We start from the raw sequence: 27,199 nt of genomic DNA on the forward strand, positions 1-27,199 counted from the left end.
GGGTGGGTGGATGGATGGATGGATGGATATGTTTATGTATGCTACTAGAAATTGCCTCTCAAAATAAACCTGGAGACACAAGATACACAAGATAACTGTTAAGTTCATCACTGTTAAGTCCTCGAGTTCTTGCTGAGCAAACAGGACTAGCAAAAGTCTTCTCTTTGACTTCTATCCTAATTGTGTAGTTGCGCTCATGAATTGCATCATTCCTGTATTTTAAAAATACTCACAGCTTCACATTGCTGGGAACAGTTCACCATTGTAAAATTCATGGCATTGTATCCCGTGTTCTGATCTTTTTCTTGTAAACACTGTACAGTGTAACAAAGGTCTCCATCCAAGTACTGAATCACTGACTGCCCAGGATTCAGTACTGTCACCTCTTGGAAGATACACACATCATCCTTCTCTAACACCAAAAGAAATAGATGTTACCAGAGGGGAAAAAGAAAATCATCAAGCGTATTAACAGAATCACTGAAGACAAAAATAGGGCAAAGTCCTATGCTCTGCAAAAGTTTTCTAACTTTCAGACCTGATTGGTCTGTGGGTTTAATTGCCAAACAAGGAGGGGGTAAGGTATAATTCAGCTACAAAATTCTAAACTACCTAAACATGACAGTGTTCCTACTATGGAAGCAAAAAAAACCCCAAAAACTGTTGTTTTTATTTTTTTAAAGAGTTCTAATATTCAACATGGTTCTAAGTACACTATCTGAATTACTCTGCACATCACAACGTGTAGCCTTTCTGTCAACTAAACCAGTATGTTTACAATGACCTGTGGGACAGTAATATGCTCAAGCCGCGCTGTAAGTGTGTACTTTGCTCCCGGGGGCAGTTTAGCCTGGGCTGCAGCAATCAGGATTGCAGCATACCTCAAGCACCTCCATGCACAGTACAGCTGAAATTCGGTCTACGTGGGGTGACTGAGTGAGGGAAGGGAGCAGGGTCTGATCTTAAGGCTGGGCACCTGCCCTCATGCTGGCTGGACAGGTCTGTTGCTCTGGTGTGAGATGTCAGCTCGTTTGTGCTTGACAGTGAAGTAGGAGCAGTCGCCCTGCTCACACTCAGCAAAGGTTCTCAACCTGCTTCCTATCTGCCTCTCACCAGAGAGACCATACCTGACTCTGAAAGCACGGGCAGTTCTACAACACTCCTACAGCCCCCGCTGGAACAGCCACAAAATGAATGGGTTAGTAGAGAAAGCACTATATTCAAGTAAGAGACCATAACTGCATCACTAGGTAGACACCCATAAAATCAAGATAAAAGAGTGTTTACATTTGAGAAGGTTATTATAGGCCTATTTCTGCTTTCTTTGCATGCCCTTTTTAATATAAACTTTAAAAAAAAAAACAGATAGGAATATGAGAAAGTTACCACAAATGTAGTGAGTGCATCCACAAGCGCTGGAAATGCTACTATCTATTTTTTTAACTTCTCCCTTAGTAGAAAAAGAGAAAAGAGTTTTCAAAGTCATGTGCAATTATATGTAGTGCTAAACAGATAGTTTTTCTCTAAAAATGTAAAATATCACTTTCATCACTTCCATCCCTGTTTTCATAAATGAGAAAAATTGCAATGTACACAAGAAACAGTAGCACATTCAGAGTTAGTAAATGTATTTATCTCTTTAAACAGGAGGAAAGCACTTCATTTTCTCTAGGAATGCATATGAACACCAGAGTGGCTAAACAGCATTTTTTCCTGAGATACAAAGTTATTTCAATAATAAATATATTAGCAAAAGCCTGCCTTCTATGAATTTTCTTCGAAAAGATAGGTGAAAACTATTCAAATTTGCAGCTCCTGTTTAGACTTCACATTACGCAGTCTTCACATAAGGGGAAGAGAAGGACAAGCTACAGGCATTTGATAGGGAAAGTGTCCCCGTCACAGTGCTAGTAATGGGAGTTTGAACATTCATTCATAATTATTTTCGAGATCACAATCCCTATTACGAGAAAGTATGTGAGGAGCAAAATATTTCTGATTTCCATATCAGCTGAATTCAAGAACGTTAAATCATTTTCATTAAAAGCATAAATGATTAACAAAATAACACATTTCCCAAGATGATACATATGATCACAATGTTCATCCCTTATTAATTATTTAAAAAAAATAGGAATGATTTACGTGGAAAAACTTCCCAGCATATTATTTCGAGTCAACATTGAACAGAATAATAGTACAGTTGCTTTACTTCTTTTGCTATCTTAAGACCTACGAAGTGAAATTTCCCCAGGGAATAGTTGATAGCAGTGTGCGGACACTTGATGGAATTACATGCTTGAGCTGGGGCCTGGGAGGCAGAGTCCCAGCCTGTCCCTGTTCAGCCTCATCACCTTTTACAACTAATTGAAACACATGGAAAGGGAGGAGTAAGAGGGCTGAACGCTATTAATAAAAATAAATGAAGGACAGTGCTTACCAATTTACAGGTCAGCATAGTAGTGTTTTCACAGCTACATTCTGAGAAGAGAACAAGAAAGACATTAGTCAGTTAGCTAATTGTTAGCTTTTGTTTACAGCAGTGACTAGGAAATAAAGCAATAATTACCACAGTGCCATTCCGGACAACACTGCCCAGGTATTTTTTCCTTCACAAGTGTCATGTCATCTGTGCAATTCATATGGGGCTCAGAACAAAGATTTTCATCGCAAACTAAATGGGAGAAAAGACAGGTATGAAAATTTACTCAAATTTCCTTTGAATTTTCCAGTTTATGTTTCTCTTGATAAACTATTCTAAAAATAATGAAATTTTTAATAAATTTTTGTTCTGTTTCTTAACATCTCCATTAGATTTGGAACTGAAAAATAAACCAAGATTTTCAGAAGTGCTTTTAGTTGCCTTAGAACAAGTTTAAATTTTCAGAAAACACCACACAGCAATTATTTAATATTCTTCCTACTTCAGAGTGATTCAGGCTGATAACCAGTACCAAAGACAACTAAAATCACAGCTTTCGGAAAAACATATTTTGTTTTTCACCTCAGCTTTGTTGTAAAGCACATTTCTGTAAGATAACAAGGAGCAGCTGCCCTCCTGGGATGACTCTAAGAGAATATTTGCCTGTCTTGCCAGAGGAGGCTTACTGGGACTCTGAAAAAAGACCACATACTAACTTTCTAGCTGCTAGAAGTTGGCAAAAACAGTGACAAAAGGCTTTGCAGAAACTTTCAGCTGGGTGCAAGTACTAGGAAAAGGAAAAAACCAAAATGTGGAACCTGAAGCAAAAATCACAACGCTCTAAACTTACTGGAAGACATTTTAATTAAATGAAATTACACAAAGACTGTAATAGGACAAGCGTTACTGCAGGAATACTCCATTGATCTAAATTAAGCAGTTACGCTTATAGACATTAGTTAAGAACACACAGCACAACTTCAGGCTAGCAAAGTGACTACCTTACACTGCAAATATGTTTCTTCTGGCTGCTCATTGTTTGAACAGCAGTCAGCACAGCACTATTCAAAACCCTTGTCCTACTCCTTCCTCCAAAAGCTAAAAGTACAAAGAAACTGCCTAAACATTAATGAATGGTACAACAGGGGAAAAACAGCAACATGTAAGCTGTTTATTACAAGTGTTTTAATATTGTATTGTATACAATTAGCAATTGTATATTTCTACCCCAAGGATATAATTTTTACTAAATTTGGTAACATAAGGAACTGACAACAGTTACACTCACCGCAGTAGTAATGAGGACAACAGTAATGTATGGTATTAAGGTCTACAGTGAGAATTTCCCCTTCATTACACAAGGGAACAGGCTCAATACAGGATTCACAAACTAAATTAAAAAAAAATAAAAATCAGATATTTACAACATTTTAAATACTAAAAAGTTAGCACATATGAATTCTATTTAACAGACTATATAGCAGGTCGTATTATGTTCGTTACCTGGATAACAGAGCTTTTATGGATTGACATTCAAATATAAAAATGTAACAAAGTTAAATGTCTGAAAAACCCAAGAATAAGTCATACTCCAGTCAGCCTGACCTGTGTGAAGCCCACTGACCTCTCCAAGAATTCCTGGCTTAAGTTACTAGGTTTAGAACTATAGACTATTTTTGTAAATGCTGAACTATTTCTTAGTTTTCCATAAAAATATTAGTGGCTTCTTACCACAGAGGTAAGAGAAACAACAGGGATCTTCCTGTTTTGCTTCAACAATAAATTGGTCTTCTCTGCAGTCCAGCTGGGAAGCATTGAAACAAACTGAAGGATCACATTCTGTAGGATATGAAAGAAACAGTACTTTAAAAACAGCCACAGAAACAATACTAAAAAGATAAAGAAAAGGTATTCTTCATCTCCTTAGTAAGAAAAAAAACCACCCCAAATTGACTGTAAATCAAAAGTCACACAAAACGTAAACACAAAAAAATACTGGAGAGTGTGAAAAAAATACATTGTTGCCTGGTGCTATTTACAATTTCCCATTCTAATAACAATCAAAATAACTTGTAAGGAAAATTTTCTTACAGCACATATTACAAGTGTGGAAAATGTCCCAGCAACTATTTTTTTTATGTTTTCCTTACCACATCGGTACTGTGGACAGCAGGACAGGGGGTGGTAGCCTACCACTAATTTTTCATTGGGTTTGCATGTTGGAATAATGGTGTCACACAATGACATGTTACATTCTGTGGAATAGAAAAAAAAATCATATAATTTTTTGACATATTTCAACAGATACAAGTGCAAGTGCTATACCTCAAGATATTTATACCATCTAGTGTAGAGATCCGCAAACCAAGAGCAGCCCAAGTCATCTTAAAAGTGCACTCCATACCATCATGTAGACCTCCGAGCTCAACCCAGGGCTGGTAGAGCTCTGTTCATGTGGCATTGTGCAAGCGCAGTTAGATCCCTCTTAAAGCAGGTGTTTATTTGCTCTGCTTCCTACACATGAAGTCAGCTAAAATGTCCCAGTGAAAATATTCCCTAAACAAATTGACAATACAGTGTCGGTTACAGGTACGTAACTAATGAGCAAAAGTGCCATATCAGCTGGACCATTTCTTCTTGTTTTCCTTGAAGATGTTATGAAGTAACAAGTATTTTTTGCTTAATATTTTAGGAGCAATAAGCTTATTCCTTTTTCTAACAACCATGGCTAGACAGAATATTAGTATTCAGTGATCAGCTCACAGAATACTGCTTCTGGGAAACAGCAGTAGGTCAGAGGATACTGCTCATGACACCAAAGCAAACAGAAATAAGAAAACCGGACAGGCTCTGATGACCGTCCCAATTACCAAGGTACTTCTATCATCAAGTATTTATGAATTTCTTTTGAAATTCCACCTAAGACCTTAAAAATTCATCTTTAACAGAAGTTTTGCTTCACTAGTGGCCTTCTAAGAAAAAAAATAATATTTCAATGAGTCAGTTCTTACAAAGAAAAGAAGCCTGCTTTGCTGGCCCAACCAGCCACAAGTACCTAAAAATTACTTCTGAAAAATGTTACCTGGAACCCTGTCTAATGATGGTCATCTACCAGTGAATGTCAAGCACTTTCCTGATACTTCTGTTACTGAAAAAGATGTGATACATACCACAGACTTTCTTCGGACAGCAAGCTCGTTCTTCGATGACGTGGACAATAACTTCCCCTTCTCTTTCACAGACTGGTGGTGGATCCTCAATGCATTCAGGTTCTACAGCAACAACACTTCCATTTGCTAAACAGTTATACATGCAACAGCCTCTCATGGACCCATTCCAGATCTCACCAGAAGACCGGGGTTGTCCATTGTTATCTGTACATGCTGAGAGAAAGAACATTATATCCCTTCAACAAGCAGAGAGTGCAGATTTCCTACAAGCAACTATGAATTGCATAAAATTATTGCAAAAAATAGAGCACTGTGGAGTATTATGATCAAGGAATCCAAGAAAAAATCATGACCTTAAAAACCCCAAATGAACAAATGCTTTGCTATAAGTGAAAATAAATACTGAATGCAAGGGAAAGAACCTGCCCGTGCTATTCCTTCCTGAGTAGTCAAGGAAAGACAGCCTGGGAGCTATGGAAGAATGACCATCATTTTTCCCCAACAGAAGTACAGCAGCACTGGGTCTTGAATCCAAGTGAACTGAAAGCACAAACTGCTGCAGCTTGAGCTAAAGCTAGGCTTTGTTGAAGGGACCTGTACCAGATTCACACTTACTGAGGACTGACACAGAACTTAAACATCACGTCCACTGAGTTGAGGTTAGTATTAGCATATCAGCAAAAGCACTCTGTCCTGCTGCACTTACTGCATTTTTCTTCTGGTATACAGAGGTCAGAGTCTGTTCTGTGCAGAATAGTGCCATTTTTACACACGCAGTCTTCCCTCAAATAGGAACAGGGAGAATCTTCATAGAACCATTTATTCAAGCATGTCTTGGCTTCACAGGGTTGCACACAAGGCTGGTATTCCTTGCCCTCAGGACAACTCAATGCTGCAAGTCATAAAAATAGGACATTGAGTGCTGCTGTTATTCTTCCAGCATTTCATTGGATAAACAGGTAGTAAGAACAAGTGAGTGTATCACAGAAAGTATGCATTTCTGTTTTTAACAGTACTTTAGGTAAGAAACTCATTCAATCAAGATTAAAGCTGATTCGTGACACTTTGACTAAAACAACACATCTTAAGAACTTGTACCCTGATTTACTAATGCTGTGATAGAATGAGATAGTGCTTCCAATAACAGCAGAAAGAAATATATTTTTAACTCATCACTAAACACTGCAGCAGTGTAAAGCCACATTGGGGTATAGAAAATGGCTATCTGCTTACAGCAGTAATCGGGTGTCCTCCATTTAATGCAGATGTTGTGCTTGTTGCATAAAGCCACATAGGCAGAAAGTGCGTCACACTCATAATTCCAAAAATAAGTACTGTTGATCCACATCTTCTCACAAAACTCCTGTGGTGACACCTAGGAACATATTGTAATTGAGAATTAACATGTAAAAGAGCTTTCTGTAATTAAAAAAAATCATTAATTACAGAAATAATACATGAGCAAGGGAAAAAAAAATCACAAGCAGTGTCTGAAGTAAAAAATACCATTTTTTTCAGAACACTCATTCTGCAAAACTTAAAATGCCAGAATTTTTTATGCTCATTAGTAGGCACAGAACACAGTCCTAATGAGATTGCCACACTACTTACAAGAGCTTTTGCAGTATAGCCCTGTCAGCTGAAAGTCAACAATCTCAATCAAAGCTAAACATTGCTGCTGTACCTTCCATAAAGTCCTGATGTGAACAAATGATTACTGAGTGCTCTGTTTCTGTGTCTATAGGACCCGATAGCCTATGTTACTGGGTCTAAATGCAGGTAGTCCAACCTATCTTATTTCTGTTGGGTTTATTTGCTTATAAGAAGGCAGAAGAAGTCAGATTTTGTTTTATTCTGTCTGTTCACTACTGTGTTGCAGCCCAGCTCTCCCTATGGCCACAGCAAATCTTCAAGTATTTGATCACTTCTGCCATAAATTTCATTACACAGATGAGTCTGTTACATATCCTTGTCCACTGCTTCATGCCTTTGGAGCACACAATACACTCCATCTGCTCTGGCTCTGCCACCATCGGGTATATGTTCAGCTTGTGTTTGTGTTTGGGATTGCCCTGACACAGGCGCACGACCTTCCATTTGGCCTTGTTGAACTTCATGAGGTTTGCACAGGCCCACCTCTCAAGCCTGTCCAGGTCCCTCTGGATGGCATCCCTTCTCTCCAGCATGTCAACGACACCACGCACCTTGGTGTCATCGCCAAACTCACTGAGGGTGCACTCAATCCCACTGTCCATGTTGCTGACAAAGATGTTGAACAGCACTGGTCCCCATACTGACCCCCGAGGAATGCCACTCGTCACTGGTCTCCACTTGGACATCAAGCCATTGACCACAATTCTTTGAGTGCAACCATCCAGCCAATTCCTTATCCAGTGAGTGGTCCACCTGCCAAATCTATGTTTCTCCAATTTAGAGACGAGGATGTCATGTGGGACAGTATCAAATACTTTGTGCGAGTCCAGGTAGATGATATCAGTTGCTCTTCCCTTATCCACCAGCACTGTAACCCTGTCATAGAAGAACCTCCTGGATTGCTTATGTCCTGCTGTGTTGTCCCTCCAGAAGATACTGGGGTGGTTTAAGTTCTCCATGAGGACCAGAGCTTGTGAACGTGAGGCTGCTCCTATATGTCTATAGAGGGGCTCATTTGCTAGGTCTTCTGGTTGAGTGGCCTGTAGCAGATCCACACTGTAATGTCCCTGCCCTCCCTTTAAGCCTGCCCCATAAGCTCTCGGTCAGCTCCTCATCCATCCCCAGGCAGAGCTCCATGCACTCCAGATGCTCATTGATGTGGAGGGCGACACCCCCTCCTAGTCTCCCCTGACTGCCCTTCCTAAAGAGCCTGTATCCTTCCATTCCAACAGTCCAGTCATAGGAGCCATGCAACCACCTCTCCCTGAGCGGCATAGCCCTGCAGGCATGCACATGTCTCTAATTCTTCTTGTTTATTCCACATGCAACCTGCGTTTTCATAGAGGCATTTAAGTTGGGCCCCCGATGAAGTTGACTTACTTGCTGGAGTGGCTGGAATTCCTTTGTGCTGCATTTCCCTTTAATTATTTTTAAATTATATATGTTAAAACAATTATGAAAAGCATCCTGCTACCCACTGGTGCTACTCTCCCTTCTTGATTCCGGACTGCTTACCACTGCTCCCTCCCATTAAGTTTCTATGGCAAATATCTATTAATCTTTTTTTAAAAAATAAAAAATCTCTTTAACCCCCTCCTTTCAGAACTTGCATTTTTTTCTACCTGAGGAAAGTGAGGAGAGGTCTTGGGAGTTTGAAGGGCGGGGCTCAGCTGTCTGCAATATGTTTAACAGCATTTGTCTGTGATGAAAATCAGAGTAACACAGTGTAAACCAAGGGTGGAAAGGCAGAACAGCAAGAAGTGGATCAGGAATCTGGACACATCTATCTCTGAGAAAGAAAGGTCCACTCGAGTAATTAATCCTTTTTATTTCTAATTAAGCGGGCAACGTAAGTCAGACCTCAGAAACTTGGGGCTTCCTCATTTCCCCTTCTGAGAAGCAGCTGTGCTGCACTACCTACCTCTAGCGGTGTCTGCGTGCTACAGCTATGTTCCCATGGGTAGGTACAGTGTCCAGAAACACATTATGATTTCTGTAATAAATGCTACCAAATTGTCAGTGCAATAGTAACTATATCAACGTTTGTTTAACTGGAAATTTATTTAGTCCAATCAGTCTCAGCTTGCGTGAGCTGCTGTTGTATGCAGCAGAAGCATGAGACTTTATGTTCTAGTGACCCATGTAAAGCATTTATTAAAAAATAACTCTGTTGGAATGCTTTTGTGTTGAGATGATGATTTGATGTCTCTCCTTTGAGCTTTGCCCGCTCAATAATTTGAGAAACAACATAATAGCATAGGGAACCATATCGATGTGTGTTTACAATGGACACTATGATGAAAGTATTAAAGTCAACATGACAGGGGTATTAAAGCCACCCATCTAGTTGTCAACTCGTGAAAATAACTAAAACATTAAAAATGTGCATATCTCTCTCACTCTTTTCTTAACTATACATCTTTTATTTAATTTGCACCTGGAATTTCTCTGATCTTCATACTCACTTTCTTGTGACAAGGGATGAAAACACTTCTGTTTAACAGTTCCATACAGTATGTGCAGTTGTCTTCAGTACAGTTTCTTACTGGCCTCCTGGTTGTCACATCAAGCGATTTCCCAATTTCCCAGCTCTTAATGAACACTTCAATTTCCTCCATATTTGTAATTATGGTCCTGTTTTGCATTTTCAGGTCATCAGTAGGATCTCCATTACACACCCCTGGAGACAGAAAATCATGTTTAAAGCATGAAAAAACATGCCATATTACTTCCTTTGGGAAAGGAAAATGCACTCGATAAGGTAAGATTAACCTTGCATCAGTCACCTATGAGACTTAGTCATCTGAATTTATAAATGAAAGCAGCTGTATGTCCACTGTCGTTCCAACTTTCTACTTGTTACTTTAGTTGTCAGCTCAATGGCTTAGCAAAACAAGCAGACCATGCAATACGAGTAATACTTTTCACAAAAATTAATTAACTTTTGAGAAAAACTGCTACCAAAATGTGCCGTTGAGTGCAGCAAATTCACTGACATGTCATCAGATTCTGATCTCATTTTCCTGAATAGCAATCAGCTCCATGGGAGTAAATGTAGATGGCTTTCAAATTAACTGCATGTCGTTGATGTTTTGACACTGTATTGAAACTTAATTGAACATTCTAAATGCAACAAATTATGAAAGGAATCTTTTGATGAACAAATTGCTTTCTCCAGGGAAAATATTTTTCTCACTCAATTTATTAATACAAAACCACCAAAAAACCCACCCCACTCAAACCCCTGACATCCGTTGGCTACCTGAGTTCATTATTGTGTGTATTCAGTTAATTCATCAATGAAAACATATACTTCCTATAGCACATAACAAGTCATTAATGCCAAAAGTTTAATCTTCATAATAGCTTTTTACAGCTCATGGACTGATGAGCCAAAGTTCCTATATCCTTTTTTCCTCTTTCCTTCTGCATTGCTTACCACAACCTAAGTCCTTGCCTTCGTGCTTCCAGCCCTGCATCCTGATGCTCTCCCGGGTCCCTTGGTAGAACCGGGCTAGCCTGGCGTGACAGGCTCTTATTCTCTCCAACAGCACGGAGGAACACAGAAGATGGTATTTGCATGATAAGAAGCATTTGACAGTAGCATGGCTTTCCAGTATTCTTAACACTTCTGCTCCTTGCTGCTGTCCTAATGCCATCCCACAAACTGTGCTGGCATTAGAATTTGTAAGGCCGTACTACAGAATTGCAGAATCAATACAGCTTTAAAAATAAAGCCAGTTTACCGCATAGTCCCACAATTTTTTCAGTATGAGACAGAGAGGACAGGAGAATCCCAGACAGGAACAAACAGCAGAAACAGGAAAGAAGCAATAAAGGAGGCTTCAGACTTTACTGCAAAGTATCAGGTAGAACAACACTTCAGAGCAGAGGTTGGATTTGTCTTCATAGTCTTCCTCTTTCTGTCTTTTCCTGGCACAAAGAGTAACTATTCTATAATCCTTCCTATATTTGACCTCATCTCATCCCCATCTTTTTCAGCATGCACGGACAAGATGGCATCATACTGGGAAAAAGTTGCAGTATGTGCCAGGGCCAGCATTCACCTTCTATCACTAGATCTAGGAGAACTTTCCTTTTGTTCAAGCAGAATATAGCAATTGATTTTAAAAACTTAATTTGATTATATGTGTATTTAAACCATATCGGAATTGTTTTGTTTGCTTTTAAAACTAAAAGCAGTTTAAAAGACTATGAAAAGTTAATTTTCCTGTTCAATATGGGGTAGATTATGTAAAATTACAATGCACAAGAAAATTAACATTTATGACTCTAAAATACCTTCTTACACTTTTCCGTATAATTCATGCTGGCAGAGTTATAAAAAGGCTACCAAGGAAGCCTGAAACATGCCAAATTTACTGTCATTGTCTGAGACACCTCAGCACAGTTTTGAACCTTGGATACAACCTTAAAGAGGTCTGAATTTGGATTCTCAGGGGACTTGGACCCTTCCCAAGATACACCTTTTGTTGGTATTTGCATAGTGATAAGCTGCCACTGCTAACATCTCACAGTTATTCTTTGCTCCCATAATCACTGAAATATACTGTCACTACATGAAATTCTTCAGCAGCCACTTCTGCATTGAAAATTTCACCCTTTTCTTTACTTGACTTCAACAATATTTTTAAACACAGGCTGATAGAGTAAATTTTTTACAGGTAATTAGATACAAGGTACTGATCCTTACTTGCTCTGAGAACTACTTTATTAGCAAGCAGTTCTTTGAAACAACATTATTGATTTATTATTATGAATTAATATAATTTCACAAGCCCACCTCAAATGGGCTTGTCAGTGTAGTTAATGGGAGTCACAAGGAGAGCTATAGGGACAGCAGGTCACAGACACAAAAGGGAGGTGTAAATTTTGAATGGGAAATTATTATATAAGAAAAACATTGCCTTACCACAAAGTCCTTCTGTCTTCATGGATGTGTTAGAGTGTAATCCATACTGTATATCTATGATGCCTGTAACATGAGCCCACTTGATGCTAATACCAGCTGGGGTATTAACGACATACATTGCACCAGTATCCTGAATACTCAGTCCTTCTTTTGAAAATGGTAATGATTGAATTACAGAATCCACTACTACCTAAAATAAACCAAATAGATTTTAGGGATAAGACCAGATTGTGAAGATGTGTTTTATATGTCTTTGTATTTTATAGCAAAACATATTTTTTACAGCCTCTGCCACATATAATAACAGTCACAGTGCTTAAATCACAAAACTTCCCATCAGTGCCATTTCCTATAACTGCAAACAAAGTAGATAGGAGAAAAAAATAATTATATGAAAATATTTTCTAATTAAGGAAGCTATAAAGCTTATTTTTTACATATCGTATGATAAAACAAAACAAAACAAAAAAAACAATCTTCATCCCAATTATTTAAAGTTATCTGTTCTGACTGGTTATTGACTAGCAGGAAAGGGAGATTAAGTATTTATCATTTCTTGGAACATTTCTGTCCAGTTCAAGGTTTTCTGGAAATACAGTCTCAAGCATAAATGCCTTTTGCAGCTTCTTTAAAGTCTCAAAAGAACTTTCAAGTTCATTTTGGATAAATGACATATAAATGAAGCACGGCATCAGAAATCTATCTTTTTTGCTTCCAGCATACCATGAATTACTGGGCACCTGAACCGCAAAAGTAATCCTAATCCTGCAGTACATTCATTATAAATCAGATCTATTGCATTCTACAACAGAATAGCTCTCCAGATATCTTTTAAGTGTACACATGCTATATACTGGTGATGTATACTTACTTTTCTTGCTAAACGATTGATAAGTAATTTATATGTGCGTGTTGTTACATTTAATTTCTTAAAACAGAGCCCTGAAGTGCTTGCAGGGGGAACCTTGAAAGAAAAGTGACAAACAAGTTTAGTTACTACTGTTTTTCTAATTCTGTACCAATGCTATAGGGAATTTTTCAATATGTGCGATAGTAATATATTTTATAATTAGTAAATGAAAAAAGTACTCACTAGTTTTCTTATTGAATTTGCACTCTGGAAAACATTAAAATAGATTAGAACGATAATCAGTAGCATTCGTATTTGGCAAAAATATCAAAGTTCTTCTACAACCAGCTTCATAATTAAACTAATTTAATATATCCCTTATAAATAATGAAACATACACATTTCCCAGCCAACGTAATGTACCTTTGTATGAACTATTTTTAGAAACTTGATTTACTTGTTAAAGATTTAAATCAAAGGGGTTTATGTGGAAAATAATACAGAAAAGATAGCACTGTGACCTGAACAAGTTGAATTAAAAATACATAGAAATACAATGGTCAAGCCAATAAAATCCCCTGCCCTAACTTGGATAAAACTCCTATTTTACCAAGGTATCTTTCTGCACAAGGTTGCAGTTCTATATATCATACTTCAGCTGGCTTTTAACTAAACAGCTTTAACATTGAGAGCAATTCATTACTAGCTTCACGAGAATCAACATATGCTGCAAAGCCCTTTCAAAAAGTATTTCTTAAGGAACTACAGCTACAGACTTCTAAAGCTCATCTGCCTATGCAAGCTGCCTTCATACCTTTAGACTGCAACCAAGAACAGTGAAGAGAGCAATTTAAAAGAAAACCTCTAAAACAGTGTAAGACTTGGGACTTGAAAATCAAATGTACAGTTGCCCCAGTGAGGTTAGATAACAGACCAAATAGAGATGGGAAGGAAAGAAGCTTGATGAAGTTCCTCATCAGGAACTTGTTTATCCACAAAATACAAGCCAGTCATTCAAGGGTTGCATAAATTAGGACTATGGACAATGCAAAGGAAATGTATGTACAGACTCTAAGGATGAGGCTGACCTGACCTAAAATGGCAGTCTAAAAACAAAGTGGCTGGATCCCCTCCATAGGCAATGCAGACAATTAGACAACTACAAAGAACAACTCGTCACACTAACCCCCAAATCATTAAAACCTTCCTAAAATAACCACAGAAGATTTTTGTGACTATTCAAAATATTTAATATTTTTACCACATTGTAAAGTATAAATTCAGGGCCTTAAGAAGATTTGTGGGTGGAGAGCCTGAAGTTATGTCACCCCTGATAGTTTAAAAGGAACCTATATTTGAATTTTCTTATAACATAATACAACAATTACTATTTAACCTGAGATAAAATTTGGTTATCTAGACAGCATGATAAAGCATGCTCCTTGAAAATTCAATAACTTGCCATTTTTCAATGGATACGGCTTTTATCTGAAAGTTTTAAGTGATAATTTTTTGCAGAATTTCATACCTATGACACAAAAATTCAAGAAACAATTACAATTATTGTGGAAATGCAAGTATCTTACCTGATTAGCAGGACATTTTTCAATATGAGCAACAATAATTTCCCCTGGTAACTTGACTAAAATGTAGGAAGCCATATTACAGAGGGCTATGTTGTTTCCGTCAAATGTAATCACACTCAGTTCAGACAGTACAGAACATTGACCTAAAAAATAACTGTCATTTAATGAGGTTACCACAAAATCAACTACAAGGCATTTCTAAAAACTTTCAGTTTTAGCAATATTTGCTTTCATATGACATATGCTCATATGTATATTGATGTCCTTGTTCTGCAGACAGCATACCGAGCCGTAAGCAGAAACAAGTATTTTATGTTACGCAGTGGAAATACCTTGACCTACTGCTACGCATCCAGGGTAGGGGAGAAATTGTAAATTGTTGAAAATTTTTACTTAAATGAACTTTTTATGGGCAACGTCAATGAATCTGTACATTGTCAGATAAAATATATGCATTAAAATATACATACTTTTGAGATACTGATAACAAGAGACTGATCTCTCCTGTCTTGAGACAAATACTTAAAAGTGCGATATTTGTTTCAGTAATGCTGCAGGGTTTTTAATACGACTTTTCTTTGGCCTTTTTGTTCCATTGGCAGACAGTGATCTGCCAGTTTCTGAAGTTTCTAAATATAACTAAAAACTGCAGTTAGAGTTAACTGAAATTTGGGGGTTCTGCCTTTCAGAATATGCCAGTATTTAATTTGTTTTTTTCACAAAATGTTGAAATCTCAACATTTCTACTGATATAAAATCTGAAAAGTCTCAGCTCGAAAATATTGATATTCATGTTGCAGATTTCATTTCACCGTTTTCATTCAAAACAAAGTAGTTTTACTCTCATGAATGTTAATTCAAAGACATTCACTATATTTCATTCTGGTTTGCTGATGAACAGCTCTTTTAAATTCATTCCAGTATTCAACCTCATATTTCCACTATAATAAACCCTTAATTTATTACTTGAAATTTACAGATCTATGTTGTATTTAAAAATAAAACAGTGACTTACAGGGACATTCCCATTCTGGGCAACAACTATCAGTGTTAACTTGAACTGGCATTCCTCGAAAACCACAGTCTGGCTTCTGCACATCCTTAGGGCAGTTCCTTGAAAGGTTGTATAACATCCAACCCGTATTAACACATACATACTGGCTACATTTGTCGACAGGTTCAAGGTATCTTGGCTATCATATAAGGAAAAAACAACCAGAATCAACTTTACATTCATTGCCCTTATGAAGTCCAAGCAATCATTTGTTCATCACTCTGCTCTGAGAGAATCAGCATATATATGTGACCCCTCATCAGTTATTTTGGAATTAATTGCTTTTGGGTGGTTGTAACAGTTGACAATGATGCACATCCATTCACCCACATCCTTCCTGTTCCACCTGGCTTTGGTGGAATACTCTGTGTAAAGCTTTATACATTCAGGCTACATATTGTATTCAGTAATAATCTGAAGCATTTTAAGAAGTACAGAATCGTGCATTCCCATCATTTTAAACCCTATGACAAAGAAACAAATGCAAAAAAGAAAGACAGGGTAAGATTATGCAGAAACCCCAAAATTCCATGGATTATGGCTTTTTCTGCATCTCAGAAATAGATTTCACTGTCTAGAATCAGCACATAGCTTCAAAAGCCATTTTATTCCAGAGCAATAAGAGCAGAAATACAACAATCCTCTAATAATAATTGAGTATTTTAAAATATACAAATAAAAACAAAAATGGGAGATATTTAAAATCACCGGTATTACATACATAGTGAAACAGAATGGGCTGAAAAGCAATATATATTTTAACACATAGGGGCAAGTAAAACTGATCATACCACACATTGGGAAGATGTAGACATCAGCGTATGCATCATTGTACCAAAGGAAGCCTTGTCAGCTGTAGCTGTCATTGTTTCTGTGCTTGCCAGAGAAGTTTGTGTTTCCACAGGCTCTGAAGAGGAAGGCAGAGCCATTCCACCACTGGTCTGCAGCTCTGTGGGCTTTGTTAAACCAAAATAAGGTTTAATGGTTTTCTGCGTTGGGATTTTCGACCAATCAGACATTATTACACCCAGGACTCCAGAAAAAGAGAGGTTTTTTGCTGAGGTTGTATTTCTTGAAAAAGGCGACATCTGAACTGCCGATACTGTCAAATAAGGCAGGGAAGATTTCTCGGTTGTGGTTGACTTTGTCTTGGTAACATTTCTTTGCTCATCTGAAGTCTGACCACTTTCTAAAATATCTGCAGTTCTTTCAAATGAGGTTGCTTCTGAAGCTGTAAATGAGGTGCTCTTCATCTGTGATAACGGACTTGTAGCACCAGTTGTTTTAATGATCGTAATTTTTGGAGTTTCTTTAGTGATCTGTGAAGCTTGAGTCACTGCAGATGTAAATAAAGACTTGTGTGACACATGCATGGGTGTTTCTATGGCGGTAGGAGTTGAAGCTGAAGCCCTGTAAAATTCCAAATCAGCAACAAAAGAATCAGTGGTTTTTGTAGTAATCCCAGAGGCTACAGTAGTGCCAGAAGCAACTAATAGACTGGCTGAAGAGCTAGCTGGTATTTTTGCAAAAATATAAGGTGCTTTTAAAGATGTAGCTTTCATTGTTGTTTTCATGACCATTGGTGTAGTGGATCGAGTGATGATTCCAGCTGATATGGCTGATATTGTTCCATCTTCTTCTGAAGAACTTACTGAAGAACTTCCTAGAGAAACAGTAGAGATACGAGTGGTCTTAGGAGGAGGTGAAGACACAGAGACCTTACTAGACTGGTTTTCTAAAGTGGTTTTGGGAGTTGTAGGTGTTAGTGAAGAGGGCATTATAATGGATGTTTTTAGTGCTGTTGAAAGTCTGGTAGAAGGGCTTATGTTTAAAGTGAATGTAGAAAAATTTACCAAAGAAGCTGCAAAGTCTATGACTGGACTTTTTGAGGTTCCTTGTGTATCTAGAGATGAAATTGGTGATTGGGTAGCAGTTATATTTTGTGTTAATGATGATGTCGTACTGACTATGGGACTCAATGAAGAACTTGTAGTATCAGATGTCACATAAGATGGTACCGATGTTGATAACAAGATTGTAAATAAAGATGATGACTTTGTAAGAGAAGGATCTTTAGGAATGAAAGTGCCTGAACTTCATGCCACAGGGTCAGTTTTCAATTCTGTATGTGAACTGCTTGGGTACTCTGTAATTTCTGAAGTGGTTATTAATGTAGCATTTAAAGGTAATACTGATGTCCTAAGGGGGAAGACTGTAGATCTAATGGATTCCTTTGGCTTTTTAGGAATGGATGACACTGGAGAGGAATCAGTGTGCATTATGTATTTATTTTCTGTTGAGGCTTTATTTGCCATAAGAATATCAGAGATCGCTGGATTGACTAGAAGAGTGGAAGCAGTGGAAGGTATTTTATAAAGACTTTTGGAGGCAACAGTGACATCCGCCATAACTTTGGGCTTCAAGGAGGTAATCAGAGAATGCACTGGTAGTGTGCGTGTTACAGGAGGACTTGAAGAAGTGTTTATAGGGATGTGAGAAACAACTTGAGGTGAAGATGCAGTCATTATGGGCAAAACAGCAGAAATACTGCGTTTTATTAATGGAGATGTCTGCTTGGGAACAGTCACTGAAATTTCCATTGAAGATAAAAATATCTTTGGAGAAAAACTAGCTAAAGAATTTGCATTTAAAAATATCAGAGAAGTTTTAGACAAGGGTTTTGCTGTTGCAAAATATGAAGCTGTGTTTAATTGAGGAAAACTTGTCTCAAAGCTAGCAAATCTAGTAGTCATGGGAATTTGAGGAGCAGATGAGGTCAGTGCAGAAATGGCTGTCGGGTAAACTGCAATTTGACCAATGCCAGGCCTAGTTCTAACGGACAAAGTAGGTACAGGAGAAGCAGATGTGTTTAGTGACAACCATGAACCTAGAAGAAATACAGGTCTTGTGGAAGTTGCTCTGCCAGCTAGCAAAGCAGACAAAGACGCTTCAGACGATACTGCTGCTCCCTTAGAATGACTTACTGAAGGACTCCTACTCTTCCCCATCCCTGCAGGCAGCTCAGAAGTGGCAAAAGACGGCTTAGACGTTAAAGTTGTTAATGCTGAGGTAGGGGGAACAGTTCCTAGCTGAGTGATTGATGTTTCAAGTGGAAATGGAACTACCATTAGGGAAGTGGGTGTTAATAACACAGAACGTGTTGGAATAGGACTTGCACTGAGCAGGGTTGTTGGAGTCGCTATTGTAACAGGTAAAGAAATAGATGCAGTAGAACTGACAGTATGTGATGTGACTGCTGAGGCTTGAAGAACAGTTGGAAAATCTGTTGAAGAGATGAGTTTGGAAAGGACAGTAGGGCTGGCTGTGCTGTGAAGTACATCAGAAGGCTTCACTGTACTTGGTAATGAGAATGTTGAATAGGTGGCTGCTTCCAATGAGTAAAAGTCCGTAATAGACTGTGCTGACATATTCATTCCCCTTAAAGTTGTGTTTTCCTTCATGGTTATTTTGGCTGTCACACCGGTATGTATTGACTCAGTCCCTGAAGTAACAAATAAAGGAGGTGTACGAGGAATTCTCTCTGTGGTAGCACCCGTGTGAGGGATTAACAGTGAAGGTTTTGTTCCAGTTGCTGATTCTGGAGGAGTCACAGGTATGCCTAAAAGGAAAAATGCATATTTCACTGTCTTTTATGGATTATTGGTAAAGCAAAAATAGCAACATCTATTTCTACTCAAGTCCCATTTAAATATTAGAAAATCAGAGCATCATTTTGCTGAGAAGATAACTTGCCAATGGTTCCAGGTTGCCTGATGACTTCGAGGAACTCAGCTGACTCAAGAAGTGTTCCAATTTTCTTTGCAAATGGAGTAGCTAATTATTTATTAGTAGTGAAAACCTTGTTTGTGCAGAACAGTTTTGAAGCAACAAGGGAATTCCATGGTAAATTCAGTAAATCCAAAATAGTAAAATATTTGGAATAAATACATTATAGAATATGTTATCTTCTTTTGTATCTTTGGAAGGTAGTATACTGTATGAGATAACTTTGTACTAGCAAATATCAAACATAATGTATTTAATTCAAAACTTGTAAAATAGAATGAGAGACAGTATTAAAATGTAATTTTAATGTTAAAAGACTACTGTATCCCCAAAATAAGCAAATAATGTGGTAACTTCACACACCATAAGTTATGAAATGATGCACTGTTAGTGTTGGCTCGTCAACTGAAAAGTCTGAACTTTCCGCTAGAGCAATATTTCTTCCATTTGGGATCTTTCCATTATATACATATGATATATTAGCAGTATATGATCAAATATAATTGTGATGGATATAACACCACCACAAAAGGTTAAATTTAACACAGTATTAGAGAAAAGAAAGAATTCAACTTTAGATATGGCTTGTTTAGATGTAAGACATGTATTTTGGATGACTGGGAATGCAGTGTATGTCCCAGAGAGACATTCTTCTTCTGGTAAAGCATTTAATAAAAAACATCAACGCACATTTGATTAAAACATTTCCTGGGATCTCTAGAGTGATTTCTGAGATTAGACCAACATAGTAAAATATACTTACAGTCTTCTGGATAAACACATTTAAGTGTGACCTCATCAAGGATCATGTTTTTGGGACAGTATGGCAGGCATCCTTCAACCCTTTAAAATATTATATAGTTAATTTTAAAGCCACAGTAGTAATATAAATTAATTTTAAATTATTTCACTTTGGCAAATTAAAAAATTTAAGGTCTTCCCCATCAGAGTTCTGAGAACTTTCTGGTGTAATGGTGAACACAGCATTTTGAGGCATTTTAAGGTCAATAAGACATTGAACAGCACAATTCTAAATTGTTAATCATCAATTCTTTGCATAGGCTGATGAACATAATAGCTTTGGACAATTTTGCTTCAACAACCAGGTGTAGGTTCAGATCCCTAAGCAGAAACTTCTCCCAGAGGGCAAAGAACTTCACTACAAGACCACTGTTTTACCCAGATATGTTCATTTGAGACTTTACAATATTTAAATGGACTCTATAGAAAGTCTCATTCTTGATTCACTTTCAGAGTAGAAAAGTACAGACAAGTCTCTTACCTTTTAATTTTGATTATTAAATTAACAACCAGTGTGCCTATATGAAAAAAGCTAAGAGTAGCACCAGAGAAAATTAGTAATATTAGTAATTTTCCTAATCATAAACTGCACATGCCGAGGGAGATAGCCTGAAATTCAAAATACCATTTCTTTTCCACTAGATTTTGTGCCTTGACTTTTTAGGCATTTTTCCTTTTAGTTTTATTTTAAAAATTGTGGTTCCACAGGTGCCAGGGGAGATCCATGGAGACAGGAAATCTTGGTACTAACAATATAACATCAGCAGTGTGAAATCTCTCAAGTCATGCCAATGAGCATCACTTAGTGTAAAAGTTCCTTCCTCTTACAGGAGAGGGCGTAGTCCACCCTTACTATTCCTCCAGTTTTCGATCTCAGTTGTACAAACACCAGAAAGATGTAGTCATTTACAGCGTCATGGGATGCTGGTTTAGGATGTGAATATAAATCCATAGGCAGGAACAACCTTCATTTAATTTAATAGGTTTCTGCCTAACCACTAGCGGAAGCTAAACCCCTGGGTTAAATACAAACTCTCTTATTCTTGTGTTGAAAGATTGCACGTAAACAGGAATATATACTGTGGGAAACGAGAGGCTGTCACAAATGTTTTCACATGATTTATGAGAGCTGCTCACAAGAATGACACTGAAATCTGGATAAGTAAAAATGAATGGATATTGCAGCTGCAGTAATTTTCAGAAAGCATATGGTACACAGAATAAAAAACCCCAATACAGTAGCAATACTGAGCTTAATTTGACTTACGGAGGAAGGAATTTACATGCTATTCCTTCAGGATCACTACATGTTTTAACACAAGGATTAGCACAAGATTCGTATCGCCATTCACACATCCTTCTATAAGGCACAGACGCATCAAGTTCTGAGAAAGAAGGAAAAGGTATTATTTATTGATTGTGTCATCAATAAACTATAAATTTATATCTTTTCTATCATGTACCTTGGCATTTTTCAGAAAAATGAAAACCAAGTAGAGAAATCCTTGAGAACTTTCAAATAGGTGAGATTTTGTTCATTTTCAATTTCAAGTATTTTAAATTCAATCAAGCTAAAAGACTGAAGCTTCAAAGATACAGCTACTTACTTGTACAATCTATTCTATTTAAAAACCTTAAAAAACAATTAACCACTGTGAAAATACTGTCAGTTGCAGAAGCAATACAGTTAACCTGTTCATTTAAAAGAATAGGTATCTGTAGGTCACTAACAAGACATTAACACAAATCATTTTTTGACATGCCACATTCATTTTGAAAGAATAAAACAACAAAAATGTAGTCCAAAGGTAAAGTAATCATCATATCTGCAAAAATTAGAAAATAGTAACATTTGGAGGTGGGGTGGAAGACAAAGAATAGTAATTAAAAATAGGATAAAAAAATATTTGTTACTATTGCTGATGAAAGTGCTCTACAGGCAAGCAGAAGAAACCATACTTATCCCTGGGGATTATGCAAAATTTACCTTCAATACTAAAGCTACTCAAACGTTTGAATTGTTCTGAATCATCGTACTTTGCCACTTTAACACCAGATGAGGTGAGAATGATGAAAAAGCCTTTTTTACTGTGCAGTTCAAAGGCGCTGAGCCCTGGACTCCAGAAGCCATGGTGGTGGAAGAAGGTGGCTCGTCTCCAAAAGGAGGCACTTGCCTGCCACTGTTCCAACCCGACGGTTTCATTGTCGTGTACGTACAGAAAGTAGTTTGGTCTTTCAGCAGATTCAAGGGAAACAAGAGAGAGCGCTTCCACAGAAGAAGAAGAAAAAAATAGTAAGATTTTTCACTGAGAACAACTTAAAGGTGAGATTAAAATCGCTTTATTGGCTGTTAAGTGATTCCTTTTAAACAACTACTTTTCACAGAAAAATATTTCAGTTTTATGTTACTCAAAATATGTTAGAAATGCAGGGTCTAAAGGAGATGTCAAATAATCATATAATCCGGAGCCATCAGAGAGCTGATCAGTTAGATCAAAACTAGATTCAGCCTACTGCTACCAACCTTCAAAATAATTCATAAGCAGTCTCAAATTGGGACTTGCTCAAACTGGGAGTTTTTTCTCAAATTCAGACAAATGCCTGACAGTTCAGCTGTACCAAACTTTCATGCATAAATAACATCACACAAATATTGTAAGAACATGCTTGAATTCACCTTGAGATCAGTCTTTTTTTACATACAGTTATATCCAGCAATACCGTAAGAAAAACTGCGGCCAAATCAAAGATTTGACCCTCTGTTTGCTCTACCTATGCCAAAAATCAGAAGTGAAGAAAATTCTTTGAAAATTTAAGAACTTAAAAGAAGACTTCAGATTTGATTTTCAACTTGAATAAAATCTTAAAGTGCCTTTAATTTAGATGAATACGATCTCATTCCTCACAGATATGAAAACTACCTGTGTATTGCACAGATATAATGGATGTTTTACTTCCACTTTATATCAATTGGAGAATTGACAAGTCTGAATTAATTTTTCTGTACTTTCTCATTTCAAAATCATATCTAAAAACCTAATTTCTTCACTGCAAAATTGTCAATTGTTTGTGAATATAGTTTCAAATTTTACTGTGGAGACAGCCCTTTGTTGATTTTTGAGGGATTTTTTCAACAAATTAAATTCTATGAGAAAGCAATGACAAAATCTGCATAGACTTAATTGGCACAAACCCAATAGATGTAAAGAAAGGAAAATATATACAGAAGGAAAAGTATTTAAACATATTTATTTGTAGTTCTATAGTTTGGATCAGTCTCTGATAAGTGAAAAATAAAGCTTAGGAATAGGTATTCACCTAAGAAACTTCCTTTTACATTGTATGGAGATGCTGCGTACTAACAATGCAGGAGACAGATTGGTTGCACATTTTATAGTACACTGAAAATCACAAAAAAGAAGAAAAAATAAAGTAGAAGTAATTTTACTGGAGACAAAAATATCCTGCATTCACCATCAGTGTTGAGATTTGCCAGATACACGTGCAAAATTTCCCAGTTCCTAGTTATACAAAGTAATTCTTTATTTACCAAAGGAATTCAGTTCACTTGTATTTTGCAATATTTCTAAAATAATCTTTGAAAAGTCATCTTTAAATCTGGCAGTGAGGTTTTCCAATATTAAAAAAAAAAAATTAAAAAATCAGCATTCTTCCTCAGTTTTGAAATTGGCTGCTTCATCCTCCCTTATTCCAATAATTAAAAATATCTAGACTATTTTAGGAGATTTAGAAGATGCAGCAAAAATCATTCATATAGTTTGAAATATATGTATTGCCATTAGCAAAATTGTTGAGAACACTTACATAAATCTTTATCTTTGAAAAGGCCTGGAGTTATCATGAAACTGAAAATTACATTTCCATATGCTCCAGTTCTAGGCAGGGGAAATATCCTTCTACTGGATACATTAGCTCCTATAATTGTGTCATTCTCTCCATAACTTGACAAAACATAGGGTCCTTCACCAAGACCTAAGGGAAAAAAAATCAAATAGAAAAAAACAAATTCTCCTTGCCCAACATATAAAATGTAAGTCTTATTTCTTATTGCCTTAGATATTTCACCATACCTGGAATCAAATAAATTTGGAACTACAGCTCAATACCTCAAGGTATTATGCTGGCGTGGGTCTGTACCTATCTGTTTAATGTACTTCCTTGTTCTTTGCTTGCTGTCCAGAATACAATGGATACAAAGTGATCACAAAAAAGTGGCTTACTTTGGCTGTATTCACAAGTGTCTGGCTATCCTCACAAAATGACCTGTACAAGCAAGCAACCTGGGCTGCTTTTTTGTGGTGTTTAGTCGTTTACATGTCCTTATTTCTATACTTCGAAAGACCAACAGACCAACTTTAGTATTATTCCCCAAATAGACACTGAAGCCACTCTTAGATCTAGAAGGCAATTCCCCCCCCCCGAAATAACAGATTTCAAATGATAAAGTTGTAATTCAACTTTTGGGAGCAATATTGCTTAAGCAGTTGCCTAGTTCATCCTCTCCCACAAGCCACTTCTTTCTTCCCCACTACTGCCCCATTTATTATGCCATCCTAAGTGCTTCAGCAGTGAAATGATCCAGCTGAAAAATAACCAGGAAATTTTTCCAGTCTGGTTCACCACATCGTCATTCAAAAGCTCATGGCAATATAACGGTGACAACAGCTTCAACTGGTACCCCTGCCAAAACGGAGCTGGCCTAACCATGCCCAGCAGCAGAGCCCTGGAGCAGTTGGTTACTGCTGGGCTGGAAAAGCTCACAGGGATACACCCAGATAAAACAGCATCCCTCTTTGTCACTGTATCTCACTGAAAGAACCAAGAGCAGCATACTTCTAAAACCTTACCTTGTGAGTAATAAACAGAATGTGTAAGTTTTGTGAAAGCTTTTAGTCCTAACTGAACCCCTTTCGCAGACTAAGGCAACTCCTTTCAAATACAACTCTTCCAAGAGGGAAGGAATTTTCATAATGATGAGATTTGTCTCAGCTAGAAGTTAAACACCAATTTCTGGAGAAAACTGCATGAAAATAACTACCATTTTTATATGGAAACTATACTGGAGCTCATAGGCACATGAAGCCCACAAGCTTGCAACAAAATGGCCACATTTAAAGCAGTGATGAGGCAATTTATCTTAAAAAGACACATTCTAAATTATTGGATGTTTATCCCTACATATTAACAGATATTTTGCCTATGACTTGAGCAAAAGCAGGACCGAGCTGTAATTGATAAAGTTTCCATAAAGATTCAGCAGTTTGATATCATGCAGAGCAAAAAAGAATGAGAGGAGGAGCCATCCTAGTCCCAAAAGATGTTTTGCTGGCATTTGGTGGTGGAAATAACACCATTCTTGACTTCAACCCAGTAGGTAGCGAAGCACCAAAAAGCCACTCGCTCATTAACACTCGTGGGTTGAGATAATTGATTTTTAGTTTAATAAGGAGAAGAAGAAGAAGAAAAAAAAATCAAAGGAAAACAAAACCAAGAAAAGTGATGCAAAAACCCTCAATTGCTCACCATCAGCTGACCCCAAGCAATGCCAGCCCCAGCAAACTTCCCCTCCAGTTTGTATTGCTGAGCACAACATCAGATATTCTGCAATGACCCTTTGGTCAGTTGGGGTCAGCTGTCCCGCCTGCATCCCCTCCCACCCCCAGCCTACGCGCTGGCGGGGCAGCGTGAGAAACTGAAAAGGCCTTGATGCTGTGTAAGTGGTAGCTAACCTGGTTGTGTTATCAACGCTGGTTTCATCACAAATACAAAACATAATCCCGTACAAGTTACTGTGAAGAAAATTAACACTATTCCAGCCAAAACCAGTACACATTACTACTTTTTAATGAAGACAAAATTCCCTATTGCAAGGAAATTATGGAAAGTCAGCTATACCTAGCAGGATCTACAAACTGCTACTGTGCTAGGCCAGACTTCTGGGGGCAGAAAAAGAAAATATCATATACTGTATGATGCTCATTATAGGATGCAAGTCACTAAAAAGATGTATCAAAAGTCGCATTCATATCATTGCATTTAGTCAAGTTTCCCTTCCTTTTTAATATCTTGTTCCCCACAAAATACATGCACAGCATCCAAATCTAAGAAGGGATGCCACAGGAATTTAGTTTATTAAACGAATACCACTCTCATTCTAATGAACTGTTCTTTACAGTACAGTATTTGTGAGACTTGTGCATAAAATCCCATAACCTATCAATTTCAAAATATAATAGGTCCCAGTTCTGAAATTTACAGTACAAACACAAGCTAAAATCTTTCTAGAGCTTCTTTGTGACTGCCAAGATATGCTGCGCGGTGCATTAATCCACCCCCACATTGAATATGAGGATGTTATTAATTGAGACATTAGGGAATACTTAAGATCATTCAACACAGCTGGGCTACTGACCTTCACCCATTAAAAATAGAAGCAAAGTTAAAACCACATACATCAAGTCAAAGAAAAAGCCCATCAATTAATTCAATTGAGTTTTTAGTTGAACCAAAGGAATCTCTTTTATGTGTCAATGTAAGAAGGAAAAATAAAACAAAGCAAGATACTTCAGAATGAAAACCTAGAAGATAATTGCATAATGTGAAAAATCTTCATAAAATTTATACAGCTTTTTAATTTTTTTTCCAAAAATCATACCAAATTAATTATTATTCTGATTAATCTTAACCCAGTAACATCAGAGACGCATTATATCCACATCATTCGTTTTTGGAGGAAAGGACTTGAGTTTCCCTGTGCCAAAGGCAGTTAGTTCAGTGAGGTGAAAATTTAAGTGTTAATAACCATGTATAACCTTCCAAGATGAACACTAATGCGTTGGTATTTGAATCCGATACTAATGTAGGATTTTCTGTGTTTATACAGGACAAATCTCAAGTAATACATGAGATATTGCACAGAAAAA

General features: G+C 37.2%; 1 protein-coding gene across 1 annotated transcript in view; it reads right to left on the reverse strand.

The window, feature by feature from the left end:
- The window catches only part of OTOGL (otogelin like), a 94,922-nt gene that overhangs the window by 10,150 nt on the left and 57,573 nt on the right, over positions 1–27,199 (reverse strand). Inside the window, exons 32-54 of the mRNA XM_063323979.1 lie at positions 24,081–24,248; positions 22,243–22,521; positions 21,523–21,640; positions 20,218–20,297; positions 19,027–19,287; positions 17,803–17,925; positions 16,460–17,331; positions 15,630–15,807; positions 14,615–14,757; positions 13,272–13,295; positions 13,050–13,142; positions 12,179–12,368; positions 9,711–9,925; positions 6,826–6,967; positions 6,299–6,484; positions 5,593–5,805; positions 4,573–4,677; positions 4,154–4,261; positions 3,711–3,812; positions 2,570–2,674; positions 2,441–2,481; positions 1,387–1,450; positions 234–412 (exon numbers count right to left, since the gene is read on the reverse strand). Of these exons, the coding sequence (XP_063180049.1) occupies positions 234–412; positions 1,387–1,450; positions 2,441–2,481; positions 2,570–2,674; positions 3,711–3,812; positions 4,154–4,261; positions 4,573–4,677; positions 5,593–5,805; positions 6,299–6,484; positions 6,826–6,967; positions 9,711–9,925; positions 12,179–12,368; positions 13,050–13,142; positions 13,272–13,295; positions 14,615–14,757; positions 15,630–15,807; positions 16,460–17,331; positions 17,803–17,925; positions 19,027–19,287; positions 20,218–20,297; positions 21,523–21,640; positions 22,243–22,521; positions 24,081–24,248 (3,989 nt within the window). The remainder of the gene's footprint in view (positions 1–233; positions 413–1,386; positions 1,451–2,440; positions 2,482–2,569; positions 2,675–3,710; positions 3,813–4,153; positions 4,262–4,572; positions 4,678–5,592; positions 5,806–6,298; positions 6,485–6,825; positions 6,968–9,710; positions 9,926–12,178; positions 12,369–13,049; positions 13,143–13,271; positions 13,296–14,614; positions 14,758–15,629; positions 15,808–16,459; positions 17,332–17,802; positions 17,926–19,026; positions 19,288–20,217; positions 20,298–21,522; positions 21,641–22,242; positions 22,522–24,080; positions 24,249–27,199) is intronic.

Source organism: Chroicocephalus ridibundus, chromosome 1 (assembly GCF_963924245.1).
Source record: "Chroicocephalus ridibundus chromosome 1, bChrRid1.1, whole genome shotgun sequence".
Taxonomy (NCBI): Eukaryota; Metazoa; Chordata; class Aves; order Charadriiformes; family Laridae; genus Chroicocephalus; species Chroicocephalus ridibundus.